Source organism: Colletotrichum fructicola (genome assembly GCF_000319635.2).
Source record: "Colletotrichum fructicola Nara gc5 chromosome Unknown KSG_Nara_v1_contig01, whole genome shotgun sequence".
Taxonomy (NCBI): Eukaryota; Fungi; Ascomycota; class Sordariomycetes; order Glomerellales; family Glomerellaceae; genus Colletotrichum; species Colletotrichum fructicola.
Genome location: NW_027094051.1, coordinates 9018366 through 9035020, shown reverse-complemented (window position 1 = coordinate 9035020; position 16655 = coordinate 9018366). Strand labels below are relative to the sequence as shown.

Here is a 16655-nt window from a genome sequence, read left to right as displayed (position 1 = left end):
AGCCGCCGTCCTGGTAATGATATAGACTTAGACCGGATACCCCGCCTGAAAGAGGCATTTGTATAGTTTGATAGATAGAATCGAAAAGTAATCTCTTTAGGGAAACATCTGGGTAGCAGATCATCACGCTGTTGAATGATATCTTTCTATCGTGAAGTTCCTGTCCAAAAAGTCTGTCGATTCAGCCAGAGAGTCCTTGTGCCACTGGCGATAGAGAGCAGACGATCCACCTGGTAATCATGTATGCTGTTAAGTACTTCTTGTCTCTCTCGAAGTACTTCGATGCCGTGCTCATCGTCTTCGCGATATTTTAGATCTATCCAGCTAACCCTGGAAGTCGCCCTGCCGTACCGTTAACCGTCGCCTGTATTCACCAGCATAGGAGCGCAGCAGCTGAAGGGTTTCGCTCGTGGATGGGTTGAGGAAGATCTCACGTAGCTACCTGTCTTCGATGTGATGATCAGACTAAGATTGGGGCACCTCAGCACAGCGTGGTTCTTGTGTAGGAAGAACGTTGTCTGGTTCCTGTGCCACAGACTCAGACTTTCATCAAGATCAGACTCTTGATGGAACACCTTAGAAGTTGAACGCTGTTAATGTCTCGTTTGGCAAGCTGGAGCAAGGCAAAGTCCACACTGTGGGTTAAACGCTGTTCATTGAGCCTTCACTCAAGGCACTCTCACATCACATTGTTCATTTAAACATCGTTTCTTATGATGAACGACTACAACTGAGCATGCATTTCCAGACTCATTCCTTTGCGACCGCCCAGACAAGGAGGCGTCTGCTCTATGTTGGAGTAGTGGACCTAGGCCATGTGGTATGTGAAAGAGTCGTAAATTCTATTGTGAAACTCAAAATCACACTCCTCTGATCGTCGCGTCGTCGAATCATCTACATAAAATACTTGACTTCGTCCATCAAGTTTGGAGTGAAGGTGTCGCTTGTTTCAGTCAAGAGGTACATCGCCATTTCGTAGCACTTCTCTGATTCCCACCTGAAGGCGACTTGCAACTCACACCTAAGTCGACGAAGCATGTGGCACCGTTGAGACTCAAAGGATGCTCTGTCTGGCCGGTTAGGGTAAGGCACTGAGAGCTCGATGGTCCAAATCGCTGCCTATACCTTAAGTCTTGGACCTTCAAGGTCCATTCGTACATAACGATGATCAATCCTATTGTAATTGATGGTTTCGACCTATCAAGGTCTTTCACATAGGTCGCTGTCATCTCCGATATAACAGATTTAAATTATAAGCAATACTGAAACGCATTCAATTCTTCATCCTAGACATATCCCTAAGCCATTCACCTTCACGCGGTCTATCTGATTGGTATTTCTATACCCAGTGGCTGCTACAATGGAAACGTCATTACCAGTCGTACGGCAGGGAGACCTGACAAGGCACTCTATTCAAAAACCCACTCTCCTCAACATGCCGTGGGAGATCTTGAACCACATCCGGAAGGAGCTGCCAACGTCGTCACGGATAGTGTTCGCTCTCGCTTGCAAGTACACATTCCACACATTCCACCCAACAGGCACACTGCCGTGGCTTTCGAACCCCGAACGACGGGCAATAATCCGACTCATTGTGAAAGATCAAACTGACTATTGGGCATGCATGCTTTTTCCACGGTTGATACGGTGGGATATCAGTCAGCCATACCTCGCTAAACAACAACACACCCGACAACATACTTCTAAATGTCCTCCTAAATGTCCACATTTCAGTGAGCGCGAGCGCCGAAAGATATTTATTAACTGGGAAGAATCAGAGCCTTGTAGTTTGGATTGGTTTTGGTTGAATGAAAATTGGTATGGTAGAGATTCTTGAGCGAAGCACTCGCAGGGCGTCAACCTGCGCGCGCAACTGGCTTGCTGCATACTCGGAGCAACCCCCTTGTAGCTGGAGTCTGGACCCATGCTTGTGGCATTATCTCTTCGGCATATGAGCCTACAACGCTGGCTTGGAGGAACCAGGATATCCAGTTATGCAGAGATCTGAGAGACTGGCCGTTGAATACGCGCGTCTACGTGTATCGGAAATGGATGTCATTACGATTTCGAAGAGACTGGTGAAGCTGGGATATGGTTGCGAGTCCATTCCCCCTTCAAATAGGTCATCTTCATACAAACTTTAGGTCAGAACCGGGAAGAGGCTGAGGTTGACCGACTGCAACGTATTCGCAAATAAAAGAAGTCTGGCTGATACTTTGTCCGAACACATGTTACAAGCAAATATTCACAATTCTGGAAAAGCGCAGGGCAATCACCACAGCTTATGGCACAGCATAATTATTACACAAAAGAATTCAAGTCGTTACAGATACCTCCGGTTCAATTGGCCTGGTCTTTTTAGTCTTGATGTTACTGTCGTGAATCTCAGCTTGCACGCAACGACAAAACACACTGCCTCATACCGGCATTCTACAAACCTCACAAAACAGGATCTTCTGGAACAAATCCATGCCAACGAAGCAAGCAAGAAACTTTCTAGAGCTGACCATTGCATGATAGACACTCATCCTCCATCCCATGACCTCCAAACATCCACCCACTCAGCACCCTCGCCATCCTCGAGGGATGAATAAGCAACCGCCATCACATTGAACCCATGCCGTCACCCCGATCCAACATCCCAAGCATGCTTTCTTGGCATGAACATGACAGCTCAGAATCCCGCGCTCACAAAGCGTTGACATCATACATCATGCCTCGAGGGACCCCTACTAGGGCTTGGACTACACTTATGCCCAACAAAACCTTATCCCGTCCTCACGACCCTTCGATGCCAAGCAAGGCCAAGGACATCCCGCCCGCCGGGACCCTTTTGATATCTTTCCAGACTTGCCGAAGAATGCTGTCACTCAAAAAACTTTACATCGAGGAAAACTTGCCATCTCATATCCCCGCTGGACGACATCTGATATCAAATCATGAGACTATCAAAACTCTATTGGACGACCAGGGGTATCTACCTCAAGCAGGCGGCAAGAACGAAGCAAACAAGGCCCCTTGTATGGCGCCATACATGACGAAGAAAGTCACAACCTTGCGTCCCAGGGCAGCTCTCTGGGGGTCAAGCAGGCAGTCCGCAACCCACCAGTACCAGACGGCATATCCCGACGCGATCCGTGTGATGATCTGGACATGGTACGTCGTGATCGCCAAGACGGCCAGCAGGACCTGGGACGCCGCCAGCGAGAGCACCACAATCTCCCTCGTGCCCATCGCCGTCATCGCGCCACCAGTCGCTGCAGCCTGACTCTGACTCTGACTCTGACGCTTGCCCGTCGTCCCGCCCTTCTCCGCCGTCGGACTCCGCCCCAACCCCGAAGGCCTCTTGAGCACATCCAACCCCGACACGATCAGCAAACCCAACACCGGCGTGGCCAAGGCAAACAGCGGAATGTTGCCGGGGGTCCAGTAGCGGAGGAACCCAACGCCCCTAGTGATGCGTCGGTGATTAGCAAAAGTTTTCCACCGATTTCTAAGTATGTCAAAGACCCAACCCGTAAATCTCCGCAAGTACCGAACGGGTACCTCAACCACTGCAGGCAGGAAGAGAAATCAAGGGTCGCGGATAGGGCTGATGGAACGACGAGAGCGGATACATACCAGTAGTGTTCCTGTACAAAGGAGTAGATGCTGGGCACGGTCCGCCCGCACCATGCGCGCGCCTCGGATGCGCCGGAACAGTACCTTACCCAGGCCAGGTACTGCGGGACGACGGAGCCCATGGCCACGAGGACGCCTCCGACGCCAGGCGCCAACAGAGCCGCGAGGGAGGCGGTGACGCTTGCGGGTGTGATAGGGCTGGCGAGCAGGCCATGTACGATGATGATGCACTCGGCTGCGAAGGGGATGCCGTTGAGGAGCCCGTTGGAGCGGCACGCCGTGGCCAGGCCGAAGGCGGCGCCTGCGGAAATTTGCGCTGCAGACCAGGGGAGAGAGCCGCGGTTTTGCGCTGAGGCCGAGGCGAGGATGTTGTAGCCCAGGAAGGTGAGGAACGCGAACGGGGCCTCGGCGTAGGGCGCTGAGAGGAAGAGACCTGCTGGCGAGAGGATGTGGAGAAGGGCTGAGAGGAAGGCGAGAGGCTTGCGGTTGAACAGATGGAGGGTCAGAGAGTACAGCGTGAGGATGGCGAGGAGATGCGTGACGTGGGACGTCACGATGCCAAAGGCCGCTTCCAGGGAGCCGCTGCCATCATCGCCAAGACCGAGGCGGCGGGCAGCACCGGCGAGGGTAGACGCCAGGTAGGGCAGGACGGCGTTGAAAGCCCATTCCTGCTCGTAGACGTAGCCTCGCTTGGCGGATTGGGTGAAGTAGATGGCATCCCAGCGGGTGAGGCGAGTGACGAGCGACAAGCCGGACTCGCTGCGGTTGAGCATCAAGGTCGTGGAGGTGTCGTATGACGGGGCAACAGCGCTGCCGGCGGCGATGGCCAGCAGCAGACCCTTCCAGGCCAGGTACACCGCGATCAGAGTCTGGCGCGGGTTGGAGTCATGTCGGGCGAACATGACTGAATGACGTCGGAGGCCGTGGTGGTGATGGCAGCGATGGGTGGGTGTGCCGAGACGGAGGCCGGGGCGCTCGGTAAATCGCAGAGAGATGTCACCGGCCGAGCAGCCCTCGCTGGAGACGGGAGTTCGGCGGCAGGCAACAAAAGACTCAAAGTTTGATTGCTGGGTCGAGTCCCGCGCGTGGTTCGATGTCACTGCAAGGAGCTTAGAGCAGAGCTGCGAGCTTAAGCTGTAGTGTGAGGTTCAATTCCATGTCCGCGAGTCGGTCGCGAGCCGCGCCGTGCCGGACACGCGGTGCCACCTGGCCAATTGGATGACTGGAGGAAGTGGCGCACGGGGCAATGCAAGAATCCGATCCGACATTTTGTCCACCCATTTTGTCCCTTTGTCACTTTTTTGTCTTGCATAATATTTTCTGGGTCGGATGGATGGGCTGTTGCGCCGGACTTCGGGGTCGGCAGTGTCCCTACAGAGTTAGGTATCCAGGATTCCAGGAGCGGGTCGATCTGATGTTACTGCGGATGTCACTGTGGGCTGAGATATTTTCTTGCTGTTTTTCCTCAGCCCTCTGATTTTTCTGGAAGCGTTCCAAGCGTTCGTTTTGGTGCAGAGAGCCGCAGATTGTGGATTCCAGACGGGACGGTGAAGAGCTCCACGAACGTCGGGTGGGGGCATGTCAGGGGCACCTCGCCGCTGTCTGGACTGGGTGACTGGGATGGCAATTAGCGACTCCTCAATTCCAGCCTCGAGCATTGAGCAGATCCTCCTCAAACCTCCTGGCCCGTCTCGTTCCTCATCTCCCACGCAACAGTGATCGCGATGGGGACCGTTTCCCCTGTGGCGAAGTCTGAGCAGAGGCTCAAAGGGGGCCCATGGTCCACTGGCAGGGCTCAATGGCCGGTTTAGGGCCAGCTCCCGTCATCTTGAGGGCTGGCGAGCGAGTGGAACTTGGAAGACATGGACATCGAGGGGCTGCTACAGGAGGTCTTTCCCCTGAATTTGCCGCCCCGCGCCCCTGAACGGCGAGCGTCGAAAATGAGCATGTCGTCCATGTCATTCCAGTGACTTGATTGGAGGCCGACAGATAGGGACTTTGATTAGAGATGTCGATGCAAAAGAGCACAGCCGCATCCAGCGGCATGGGTCGGGGAAATGGGGCATCGGCAGTGAGGCTGAATGGACTTCATCAGAAGACATGAATAACTTTTGTGCTGACCATGATCCGCAATGTTGGCATCCCATGATGCGCCTCAAGGAGGAAATGACATGCCGGGAAGCCCCCAACAGAAGGACAGGTTAGGCTGCTAGGGATGCAGGTGAGCCACCAATTTAGAATTCCAGGCAAGCCAACGGCAAGCCACTCACAATGTATCCGGGCAGAGTACTCACGTGCTGTGGAAAGTACCTCAACTCCCGGGAGATCCGCCGTGTGCTGCTGCAGTTGGCGGGATGGACAGATCAAAGTGGAGAGGAGTGGTTGGTGGTGGGTTCACTCAGAGTTGGAGGGCGGCCCAGACAGATTCCCATGTCGCTCCTGTCATTTAGGAGAGCCCGATGGACGGATGAGATGGCTGAGATGATGGACGGGAGGGTGAAGCATGTGCAGGTACGATTGGCAAGAATGGACAGTAGGTACAGTGAGATGTGATCAGAAGCGCATTAGACAGGAGCGACTGTGACCATGCCTGCCTTAGCTGCCACGCTGCGTACCTTCGTGCCTTCCTGATGGTGGTGCCATTTAGTCTCATCACGTGAGGACGGGTGCCTTATCTCGGGTATCAGGCACAGGAAGGTGCATTCGGGAGTCGGGAGGCAGGAGACACGCAGTGTGAATTCCGTCAAGGAAGGAAAGTCGGCCCCGATCCTGCCAGCAGCGGCGTCGGGGCGGAAAGCAGGTGCACGCCGACATGCTGCTCCTTCCCCCGACCGCTACGGCGTTCACCGAACAGGCACTTGCTCCTCCCCGCCCCCGCTGCTGCCTTCCCTGTTTGACTTGGCTCACCTCACCTATCCCACCAAGTGGAGACCGCATCTGCACCTGCACTTCCGTTGCAGGCACAGCGGTACTTCGTTCTTGCACTTGCACTTGCACTTGGTTGGGCGGGTGTTCGCAGGCTGTCATCGGAAGACACCTTCCGAATTGTGCATCCAATCGAAGGCAAGGTACGACCTGAACACAACACAAATGGAAGTACGAAATACGACGGCCACATGAACACCCGTCGAGGCCTTCACCAACACCTGTGAAGCAAACCATCGTCCATCCCAGCTGCTCCCACCTGGAAACAAACCTTCCATTCGCCTGCAACAAATCATTCTGTTTCTGTTTCACATGGCTCCCCGGCTGCTCTCGGCCCAGCGAACCCTTCCCATCCAAAACTTGCCTGCACCGTCCGACCTTTTTCGCCCGTCGCCCTATGACGAGACTTGGGGTAAGGTACCTCTAGTCAGATTACCCACGATACCCTCGACGAGCCACACCAAGCACCGTGGAACCCAATCTCATTGTCCACCCGCTCACCTGGGTACCGACAAAAACCATTCTGAGACGAGCAAGAGACATGTCAAGTCTCCTCTCCGTTTAAGCTTCGCCCCCGGGCAGACAACGACGAGACCCTCGCCGCCAACAAGCGTCACCGGACGACCAGAGACCCCTCGCCCATGTGTCTGTTCGGCACCCCAGACACGCACCGCATTGGCTGGCCCGTCTTGACTTCGACTCCTTCCGACGCGCCCAAGCTTATTTTGCTCGCCTCGCTGCGAGGCACTGGCTTTCGGCGAGCACTCATCTGTGGGTGCTGTGTGCCTGACCCTGAAGTCCCCGAATGGAGGCATTCGGCTGCGAGCTTACCGCCCTGCCCTGCTACCACCCAAGAGAGGAGATCAGCCTGTGCCACCGTCTCTCTTTACCAAGGTCGCTGATCCAGTGACCCAAGTAACGGCATCGGGCAGAATCGCCGTCCTTCTTGCTGACAGCCGATCTGCCTGCGGGAACCGGCAGCCAAGAGCATTGGCGGCCGCGAGCGTACCGGTACCGTCTCCTAATCCTCCGTATCCTAGCTACTGTGAATTCGGGCATTCAATCACCGGGTTGGGCTGAACACCCTCCATCGCGATTTCGATGAACATCACCACCTTTTCCTCCTTAGCCTGTCTCTGCGCTGACGAGGCTTTCTTATCCGATTCGGCCTTCATGTCGCCAATCGCCAACTGACAGCCGTCTAGACAAGACACCCGCAGAGACGAGAGACAATACGTACCCGGCCTGACCTCACCGCCGTTGCATATCAGCTCCTGTCTTGCTTTCTCGCCCGCCTAGTGGCCGATCGAGAGATTCGAGACGCAGGTGGTGAGGTCGCATCGCAGCTCTAACCAACAAGTCCTCCCTCGACTGAAAGTACCCCGCCAATCTCGGGAAGCCGAGTCCGAGTCTGCGCGCGTTCGCCGCACCTCTTCTGTTATTTCTCGGCCAATGGGGTCTTAATGGTGCAATGTTAGCTGCCTCTACGCAGTACACATGCTTTGGGGCTTTCGTCTTGTTCGAGAGGTCAGCTTGCCGTCTCCGCCGTTGACAGGCCCTAGTCTCGCGTCCCGCTCTCCACCGCACCACAACAGCACGGGCACATCACGGCTGAGATTTCACAAGACCGCAAGTCCAGACCGTCTGGTTTGTTGGGCTGCTGCAACAGAGTCTGCAATTGGGCATCGCAACTGTTATCCTGTTTTAGACTATGAGCGACTACTGCGCGTCTGCGACCACATCAGCAGCCAGGCACGCCTGGCACTACCATTGTCAACTGCAGGTCGAAACAAGCGCCTGATACAGAGAAGCAATAGCCTTCCACATGTCAGTGAACTCTGTGCTCTGGCTGCCAACAACCATGGGCCCAGCGACGTGTCACGCCTAGCAGAGCACCCTAAATCCTCGGGTTCCTTTTGGCTTTGCCAACCGCATTAGGTGCGGACGCCTATCAGTGGACGGTCTGATCTAACGAGGTTATCCGCTCGAGACGTCTCACACGTCGAGTCTGGCAGGAAGGCTAACCGCCCGTCCACGATCGGGCTCGTCACCATACGCAGACGTCGCTAAACACCATCAAAAACGAAGTGGTGTTGCCGGTGCATCACAGGCCTGTTGCCAGTCTCAAAGTCAACCAAGGTAGACAAGCCGCCAGGTCAGCGTCAGCCACGACGACAAGCAGCCAGCAGATTATCTTCATCAGTACAACGCAGCATTGGGCTGATTAGTACTGTTCCAGCAGTATTATTACACAACTTTGACACTGCCGACTTGGGATGCCCAGCGGCTGGCATCTGTTCAAGAAGGATTTTTGGTACGCTACTGGACGGGTGGTGGCTTGTGCGGTACCAAGCTCGAGGTTTGCAAGGGGACCCCGAGCTACCCGCTGCCCAATCCGAGTACGAACCCACCACACCACAGCGGCCACGCGAGCTGCAGCCTGAGTGTGTATTTGCAGGTAGTGTCCGATCGGGGTGGCACACCTGGCTCCAGCGGCCATTGGCTGCTTGTTCGCAGACGGCAGGCCGTGGTGAAGGGCTCCAGCGATCCGGTTTACGGTCTGAGCATCTGACTGACACCCGCTGCCTTGATACCTGGGTGGTCTGGCATATCAGGGTCGTCAAAGTGGTCTGTCTACCGGATTGGCGACGGTGAGTACCGATGACGACTGACATGAGAAGACGGATACCAGGACGTCCGGATTTGAGAACCAAATCGGCCCATGATGGCCGTGTTGTTTTTGCAACGAATTGCGCGGGTGCAGCTCAAGGCCATTCCCTGCTGGCGAGTTTGCGAGCACGCAGCTCCGCAGTAGCTGCATTCGGGATATCCCTTCCGCCTCGACAACTAGAGGGGACGCGCAGCCCCAAGTCCAAGGTCTCAATTTAGCAGCAAGCTTCCATGGTCACACCCAGTGGACGAGTTGAGAAACAAGACGATCTGAAGATTGAGAGGGCGTCTTCGATTCGCCGGGCACCTCCCTCTCGGCAGCCGTGTTTTACTGGGGCAACAGAAGTGAACTGAGAATGGTCGCGGGGATCAGAAGAAACTTGGAGACACCACCAGCGGCGACGAGCAGCCTGTCCTATCCGCGTCGCCCCAAACACTGTCATCCAAACCAGCCGGTTCATTTACTTTTCCGGCGCCTCGCACAACAGGACAGGACTGCACAATTCTCGCAAAGGTGGAAGCGGAAACTGTTGACCACATGAGCCAGGAGGAGAAGAGGCTGGGGCGCTGGAGTCTGGCCTGTGACCCCCGTCCGTCTGATCTGGGGCCTCGCAGTTCGCCGAGGAGCCGACGCAGAGACGAAGTGGAGGCAAGCAGCGGTGCCTGGTCGATGACATTTTTTCTGATTTTGAGTTGCGAAGAGAGTTGTGGACTGTGGTCAGCAGTGGGAAAGGAAGTGCCGCGGCATGAGGTACACAAATCACAACACAACAGACGGCACAGGTGAGAGTTGAGTAATACCAATACCACACGCAGCACATTCCACGAGAGAGGGCCAGACCAGCAAACCAGACAAGGAGTGCAGAGCACCACAATGGCAGTCGCGGATGCCGAGGAGTCAAACGGCCAGACGACGGCAAGACAGTCTCAAATCCGACCGATGTGCGCTAGATGGCGGAGACGAGCGAGACGAGGCAGCTAAACAAGCTGCTCTAGTGCAGTGCACCTCGCGGCTTACAAGTGGGATTGAGCGTATTCATGGCTTGGAACTGGCGCCTGCACGAACGAGCGCCTTGGGTGGGCGCTATGCGGTTCGCACCACGGCTGCAGATTAGGCCATGTCTACCTAGGTCGAGTAGAGAAGAAGCCACCAAACAACTACTGCATAGTAGGAGTGCCACCTCAGTGGGAGACAACGGGCGTCTTGAGTTTTGGGAACGGGCTTGGAGTCTGGCGTGGGAGAAATGAAGAGCATTCTTCTCTGCCCTGCCGGCAAGGCAAGCCTGCAATAAGCCTACATTCAAGCATCCACAGCCCCGTGCGCTTCCACAATCCTTCCCCTTGGTTTCCGCTTCGAGGAGGTGAGTACGTACCACGCCTTGTGCCAGTACGTGTCCCTTACTGCAAGGCTTGTCGCCTGCACCGAGCAGAGCCTGTGACGGTCCACGGAGCGAGGGAGAGAGGACTTGTTGGTGGAGGTATGTACCTCATCTGGGACTTGGGTAGGTAATTCCCTCGCTGAACCCACTGCGACGCAGGTGACAGACGCAGCTTTAGTACTGACAGGCACGAAGCACAGCACAACACAACAGCACAGCACAGCACAGCACGGCATAAGCAGCATCACAGCAGCACGCCCAGTCACCCAGTCGGCCGGGTCTTGCCCCCAAAAGCGCGCCTCACCTCCCGCCTGCACCGCACCGCCCTTTCCCCCCAGTGCCCACAGTGCCCACCGCCCACTGGCCCCCTCAGCAGGCCCCCCATCTCCCCCCTCCCTTCCCTTCTTCCCCCGCTGGCAGCAGTCGTCGTCGTCTTCGTCTTCGTCGTCGTGGTCCTCCTGCTCGAAAAGGCAAGGTACCTGGCTCGTCACCCATCGCACACCAAATATTACGTACCCCTCTCCCGCATTCCTCTCTCTCTTTTCCTCCTCCTCCTCCTTCTCTTCTTCTCCCTCGCATCGTCGTCTCACGCAAACGCTTTTCTCTCCATCTCTCTCTATCCATCTCTCTTCTTTGGCAGACTGGTTCGCCCTGTTTCTGCCCCAGAGGCGGCAAGCACACTTTCTTTACCTTCTTAAACCAAAAGAAACGAAACAAGTACAAGTACAACACCACCACGACGCCACGCGTACCAGCACTACTGGGACCAGCCAAGCACAGCACACGCAGTACGTACCGGACGGCGACCATTGCTTCCCGTCTGCTGCTCTCTGGATCCCAAAAAAAGGACAGGGAATCCCTCTCACCCCGACGGCACACAAACTCTCTTCCACTGTTCCAGCACCTGGGTCTGCAGTTCGGCTGCCGGAGTTGGCAGAAAGCACATCAGCAGAAAAGAAGGAAGGGAAAAAAAGAAGAGGGGCCCTCCACCGTCCTTATTTCCTTTCCCTTCCGGCTCCGTCCCTCCATCAGCTCAACCCACACCAAACAACCGACTGAAGCTTCCCTGTGTGTGACTTCACTTGCAAGACCTTCCTGGCGCGTACATCTGACAGCCCACTGACCTCGACCCCGACGGCTGCTCACAACCGGACGTACCTTACCTACATCACCTCGCCTGGCCTGCCGGTACCCTTGCATTTGCAATTCTTTCTCTACCTACTACTTACATCTATCTGGACCCTGGCGGCCTTCTCTTTTACCACCTTCTCCCACTTTCACCGTTCCAACTCTCCAACCCTACTACCTGCCAGCCCTCCCAGGCCAGACTCGCCCGCGCCCTACATCCTCATTACGACGATATCACCTCGAAACAACACGTCTACTGCCGATATCGTCCGGTGCGCCAGCGAACATCGTCACACTCGTTGCGGTGAAGAATCCCCGACCTGCTCGATCCAGCTCAACCAGGCATCTACATCTGCCACGCATCTGCTGCATACGGATCCAACACCGCTTCTTCTTCCCGGCACCTCGAGAACCCGCCATACCGGGCTCTCATCCCATTGGACCCAGTCCGCTATACTTCGGATTCCGGTACGCCATTCTCTATTTTGTCCACCCTCATCACCTCAGCTCAGCCCACCCCGCGCCCTCGGACGCCCAAATACTGGGTCCTGGTGCCACTGACCGCTTACGAGTCAAGCCTGTCAAGCCCATTAAAGCCCACCACTCCTCCCTCGTCTTAATATCGTTCAAGGACAGCTTCGCTGAGCCGCAACGAAGAAGGGTTCTCTGGGCTGACCACTAGACCACTAGCCCACTACTTGTAGGGCGACGCTCATTTACAGCTAAAACCCAGAGACATCCCGTCTCACCCCCCTTTTCATCATCTTCCTTTGTTCTCTGGCAACGCCTCTGCCGGAACCGTTCGTTCTGTCGTCGTGTCGACCATTTGTTTGAATCCCAGCGATCGATCAGACGTCAGGCACACTTCATCAAAGGTGCTCATCTGCGGTATTAAACCACTTTGACGCAAACCCGGCCCCTTGAGCAGAAGCGAGCTGCATCACCCCTCCTGACCACCTGGCAAGTGGAGAGCTCGCCCGATTCATACGAACTTCCGAACCAGCATCCCTACACCCTCAAAAGATAACAGCCTGCACTGCCCTGTTGGTGCGACGCTGCATTTCGACTGGGGAAACGCGGGGAACATACTAAAGCTGCAGTATTCTCCAGCTCTACGAGTCGGCTTGTCTACGACGACGGCGTCCATGAGTTCAACACCGATTACAACCAGTTCGAGTTAACAATAACCATGTTCCTCCATTCGGGCGCTAGCCTGCATGGGCACGAATACTCTAACAAACCTACAAATGCTCCTCAGCCTGCGCGACGACGAATCCTCCTGCGCTCGTCGCTTGGCGCATCCCCTCTGCCGCGTACGTCCATCTCCAACGACGACACCGACAACCGCACAACCCGACCCAACCGCCGCCTGTCACTCCAGAACCCTGTGCCAGCCCCTCGCCCAAGCGTACGCAGGAATCGCCCTGTCTCGGATTATTTCCCGCGCAAGGACCTGACAGTACGTTTTGAAGAGCAGCCTACGGTTGTAGGCGAGGAATCACAGGTCGGCCTGGACGGCGTCAGCGAGGATGAGGGCAGCTTGGTATCAGAGGTCAGCGACAGCAGCACCGTCAAGCGGTCGAAGAGGTCGCGTCGCGCTGCGAGACAAGGCACCAACTACCTCCTGGCATACCCTCCGCCGAAGCTTCGCACAAAACAGCGTCGCTTCGTGCACCTACGACCTCGACTCCTGCTCCAGCTCCAGCAGCTTTCGAGCGACAGACGGCCAATGCCTGCTATCGACGTTCTTCCTTCAAGCACGATTGCCGGAACCTTTATGGTCCCTCGTCTCGCTCGGCAATTTCCCAAGATGTTTAGAGTAAAGGGCCAGCTGGGCATGAACGGTCTCATTCTGGCGAAGAGTGAGGATTACGACACTCCGGGCGACGATTCGGACGGAGATGAGAAGGATCTGGACAAGCGTGACTTGGTTGCCGTCATCACTCCGCTGAGCGACCGCAGGGAAGGCGAGCGGAGGGAATCCGCCGATCAGGCCGAGATTGTCTTGAGCGACGGCGCGGTATGGACGGCTATTCCCACCAGTAACGGTTCCTACGACTTTGTTCACGTCGATGAGACTGGCCAAACAACCACGGCCCGATGGGCAAAGAGGTCGGCGAGGCCGCTTTCGACCGCGACATGTGCCGCCGCGACAACGGCAACCGCGGCGTCGGCCGACTACAAGTTCACCTTCAGCATTCTCGACCCCCAACTGCGAAGGCACCCGGTGATGGCGACTTTGACTCCTGCCAACCTCGAAATCCTCGACAGTTACACGACCGTCACGCAGTCTGCTGGTCGATACCCCCCTACTCGTCCGTTCAGCTTGGACATGAGTGGCGACAACGAGCCATCACAATCACCCCAGTCGGCGCTGTCGAGCACCGAACGGGAGACGCATCCTGTCGATGAAGCCACCAGATTGCTCATCACCATCACCTCTGTGTGGGTATCGTTGCGTCACGGCCAAGGCTGGGCGGCAGCGTCGGGTACCAACGCGACAAATACTCGTCCTGCCCACTCCCGTACCATGAGCAATGTCACCGAGCGAGCGCGAGCTTCAACCTTCCCCGTCATGTCTTCGGAACTCTGCCGACCCAGCTCGCCGCCTCTGGCGCAGCAGCAGGTTATGGCCCAGCTGGCGCCTGTCATGCCTAAGAGGACGTTCTCATCCGGCGCTGCGTTTATGCATAGGCGGCAAACGAAGATTGGCGGCGAATCAGTCACAGCCGGCAACGCCATGGAGGCGGACGACCTGGACGGTCTCAAGAAAGCACCCGAACCTATTGTTTTGAAGAGGAGTTTTGTTAGGAAGATTCGCGATTGGGGACATCGTATCTCTCAACGCAGGGCGATTGCAGCATAAATTACGGGCATTACGGAAAAGGAACAGGACGGACATGGGAATCAGGACCAGGAACAGGCGTTCAGACGCATCACACAGCAACCAGAGCTGGGCAAAATATCCAGCGTACCATTTTGTATCTGTATTATTATCAACACCAGCATAGGCATACCCAGTTAAAATTTGATACCACGTGCTTTGGCACAACCACAATCCTGGTCTTCTCCATTGACATGCTGTGCACGCTTGCTTGCGCCTTGACTGATCGAAATGACCGATGGATTACGCCAACCAACTTCACCGATTCCCCTAAGCCTGAAGTAGGCGATCGGCGAATCCGTCGGGCTCGCGCAGCAGGGCTTGGTGGGGCCTCTGCCGCATTTCGACGGCCCGGATGCAGACAACCGACCAACGCCAAAAGCGGGGTGCCCCCGGGTGCGAAGCCTCCACCTGTGCCTGTCAACCCTGGCTGGCGATCCCCCCGCTTTCGGGCGCGGGATCTGCGCCGGGGGTCGTCGCAGCGAGTGCGATGTGCGAGTGCGACGACTTTTCGAGGCTGAGCTCTTCGATGTGTTGCTGAACAGGGGTTAGTATTTTTTCATTAAGGTTTTTGTGGTTTTCGTTGAAGCCCGTTGAAGTCGGTTGTAAGTATGAATTGAGCTTCTCTCGAGATGGTCTGTAGGCACGTCACGGCACTATCGATGCTTTCAGTGAGTCTTTCCGGGCTGCTGCTGAGGCTGTTGTGACTGCAAGGGATTGAAGTTGCCCAGTGACGAGGCTGAGGGCTGAAACGGGTTGTTTCTTTTTGGCGGTTAACTTTTACGTGAGTAAGATTCAGTGATTCGATGCAACTGGGTTGCATGTACAGTAAGTAGCTGGGTTGGAATAAGAAAGGTGCAGATTCGCGTATCTGGTTATGGGGAGAGCGTCGTGAATCAGGGGCGGGGGTTCCGCAGATGTTGCTTGAGGGGTTATTTAATGTTATATTTTGCGAGAAGACCTTGATATCTTTTTACGGCAGTGATTTAGATCATTCTTTTGGTTTATGGGCCGTCGAAAGAAGACATTTCTTGAATAACTTATTCTCAGGTCTATTCGCCTACCTACGTCCAGACTTTGCAAGAAGCCGCGGAGAAATCTAGCTATGGGGGAATGCAGTTGTCTATGTTTCCGCCTTGTTCTGCCCTCGCGGCGGAGCTACAGCTACGCTGACGATGACGACTACAGGCCACCCCGTCCGGCAGCTGTGACGACGAGGTCCTCGATGGTGGCCAGTCGTCGCCGAGGAGTTCCAAGGGTGAAGCCGTATTATCTCACGGGGCATTGGGAACATGGCGAGTATGGGAGGGAGACAGGGAGCGGCATGTCACAGATGGAGCAGGCAGGCCGCGGGATGGCAGGGCAGCAGGGCGGGTATGAGGCGTTTGTGGATAGGTATGATGGGTGGATGAGAATATGATGAGGGGGCTGGAGCATCATCTCCGATACATACTCTGAGAAACACGTCGATCTGTTCTGTTCACTTCTGCTGCCGTACTTTTCATTGGTATCCTTCTCAGGCTTACTCCCTCGCAATCTTCGTGATTTCACCATGCCGGCTTGAAGGACGGACTGCGAGAGAAGTTTGGGCGAGGCATTTGGGGCAATGTTTGAGCTCATTTGCTTCACTAAGAATCAAAAAAGGCTCTGGAACATAAATGATCTCTGGTATTTTCAGGTTCAATTCCAATTCACTTGTTTTAAAAGCTTTTTGTTTTCTTTCGTGATATCTCCAATTTCGTTTAGGCTCTGATCTTCTGGTTGCGAGTCATCAGTAACCAGTGCTAGAAGCAGCATAATAACCCCAATTGTTCGTATATACGGGCACTCTATCCCTTCAGATTAAGGGCTATCTAGTCATGATGTTGTGCAAAATCCCCCTTCACGCCTGTGGCTAAGACAGGCTGGATGTCGTATGGTGCTGGCTATATGGACCAAATTCTGCTGGTTTCTTGGCATTACAAATAGTTCACTTTTACCGCCAATGGCAGTAGCCAGAGGCGCGCGCCGTTAGCATACAGCCAGCTACGCAGATGTACCCTGGCGAT

General features: G+C 55.3%; 3 protein-coding genes across 3 annotated transcripts; 2 read left to right on the top strand and 1 right to left on the bottom strand.

Annotated features, from left to right (window-relative positions):
• Window positions 1-2982: 2982 nt before the first annotated feature.
• GPI18 (GPI mannosyltransferase 2) lies at window positions 2983-4523 on the bottom strand (the record flags this gene model as incomplete). The annotated part of the gene is made up of 2 exons (XM_032025072.1): window positions 2983-3451; window positions 3622-4523. The coding sequence occupies 2 exons, from the start codon at window positions 4521-4523 to the stop codon at window positions 2983-2985; spliced, it is 1371 nt and encodes a 456-aa protein (XP_031878345.1).
• A 6173-nt stretch (window positions 4524-10696) lies between these two features.
• On the top strand, window positions 10697-12427 carry CGGC5_v002590 (uncharacterized protein; the record flags this gene model as incomplete). The annotated part of the gene is made up of 4 exons (XM_066150993.1): window positions 10697-10718; window positions 10791-11070; window positions 12034-12191; window positions 12414-12427. 4 exons carry the CDS (start codon window positions 10697-10699, stop codon window positions 12425-12427), a joined length of 474 nt encoding a protein of 157 aa, XP_066009660.1.
• A 485-nt stretch (window positions 12428-12912) lies between these two features.
• CGGC5_v002589 (uncharacterized protein) lies at window positions 12913-14589 on the top strand (the record flags this gene model as incomplete). The annotated part of the gene is made up of 1 exon (XM_032025073.1): window positions 12913-14589. The coding sequence occupies one exon, from the start codon at window positions 12913-12915 to the stop codon at window positions 14587-14589; it is 1677 nt and encodes a 558-aa protein (XP_031878338.1).
• Between the last annotated feature and the right edge of the window lie 2066 nt (window positions 14590-16655).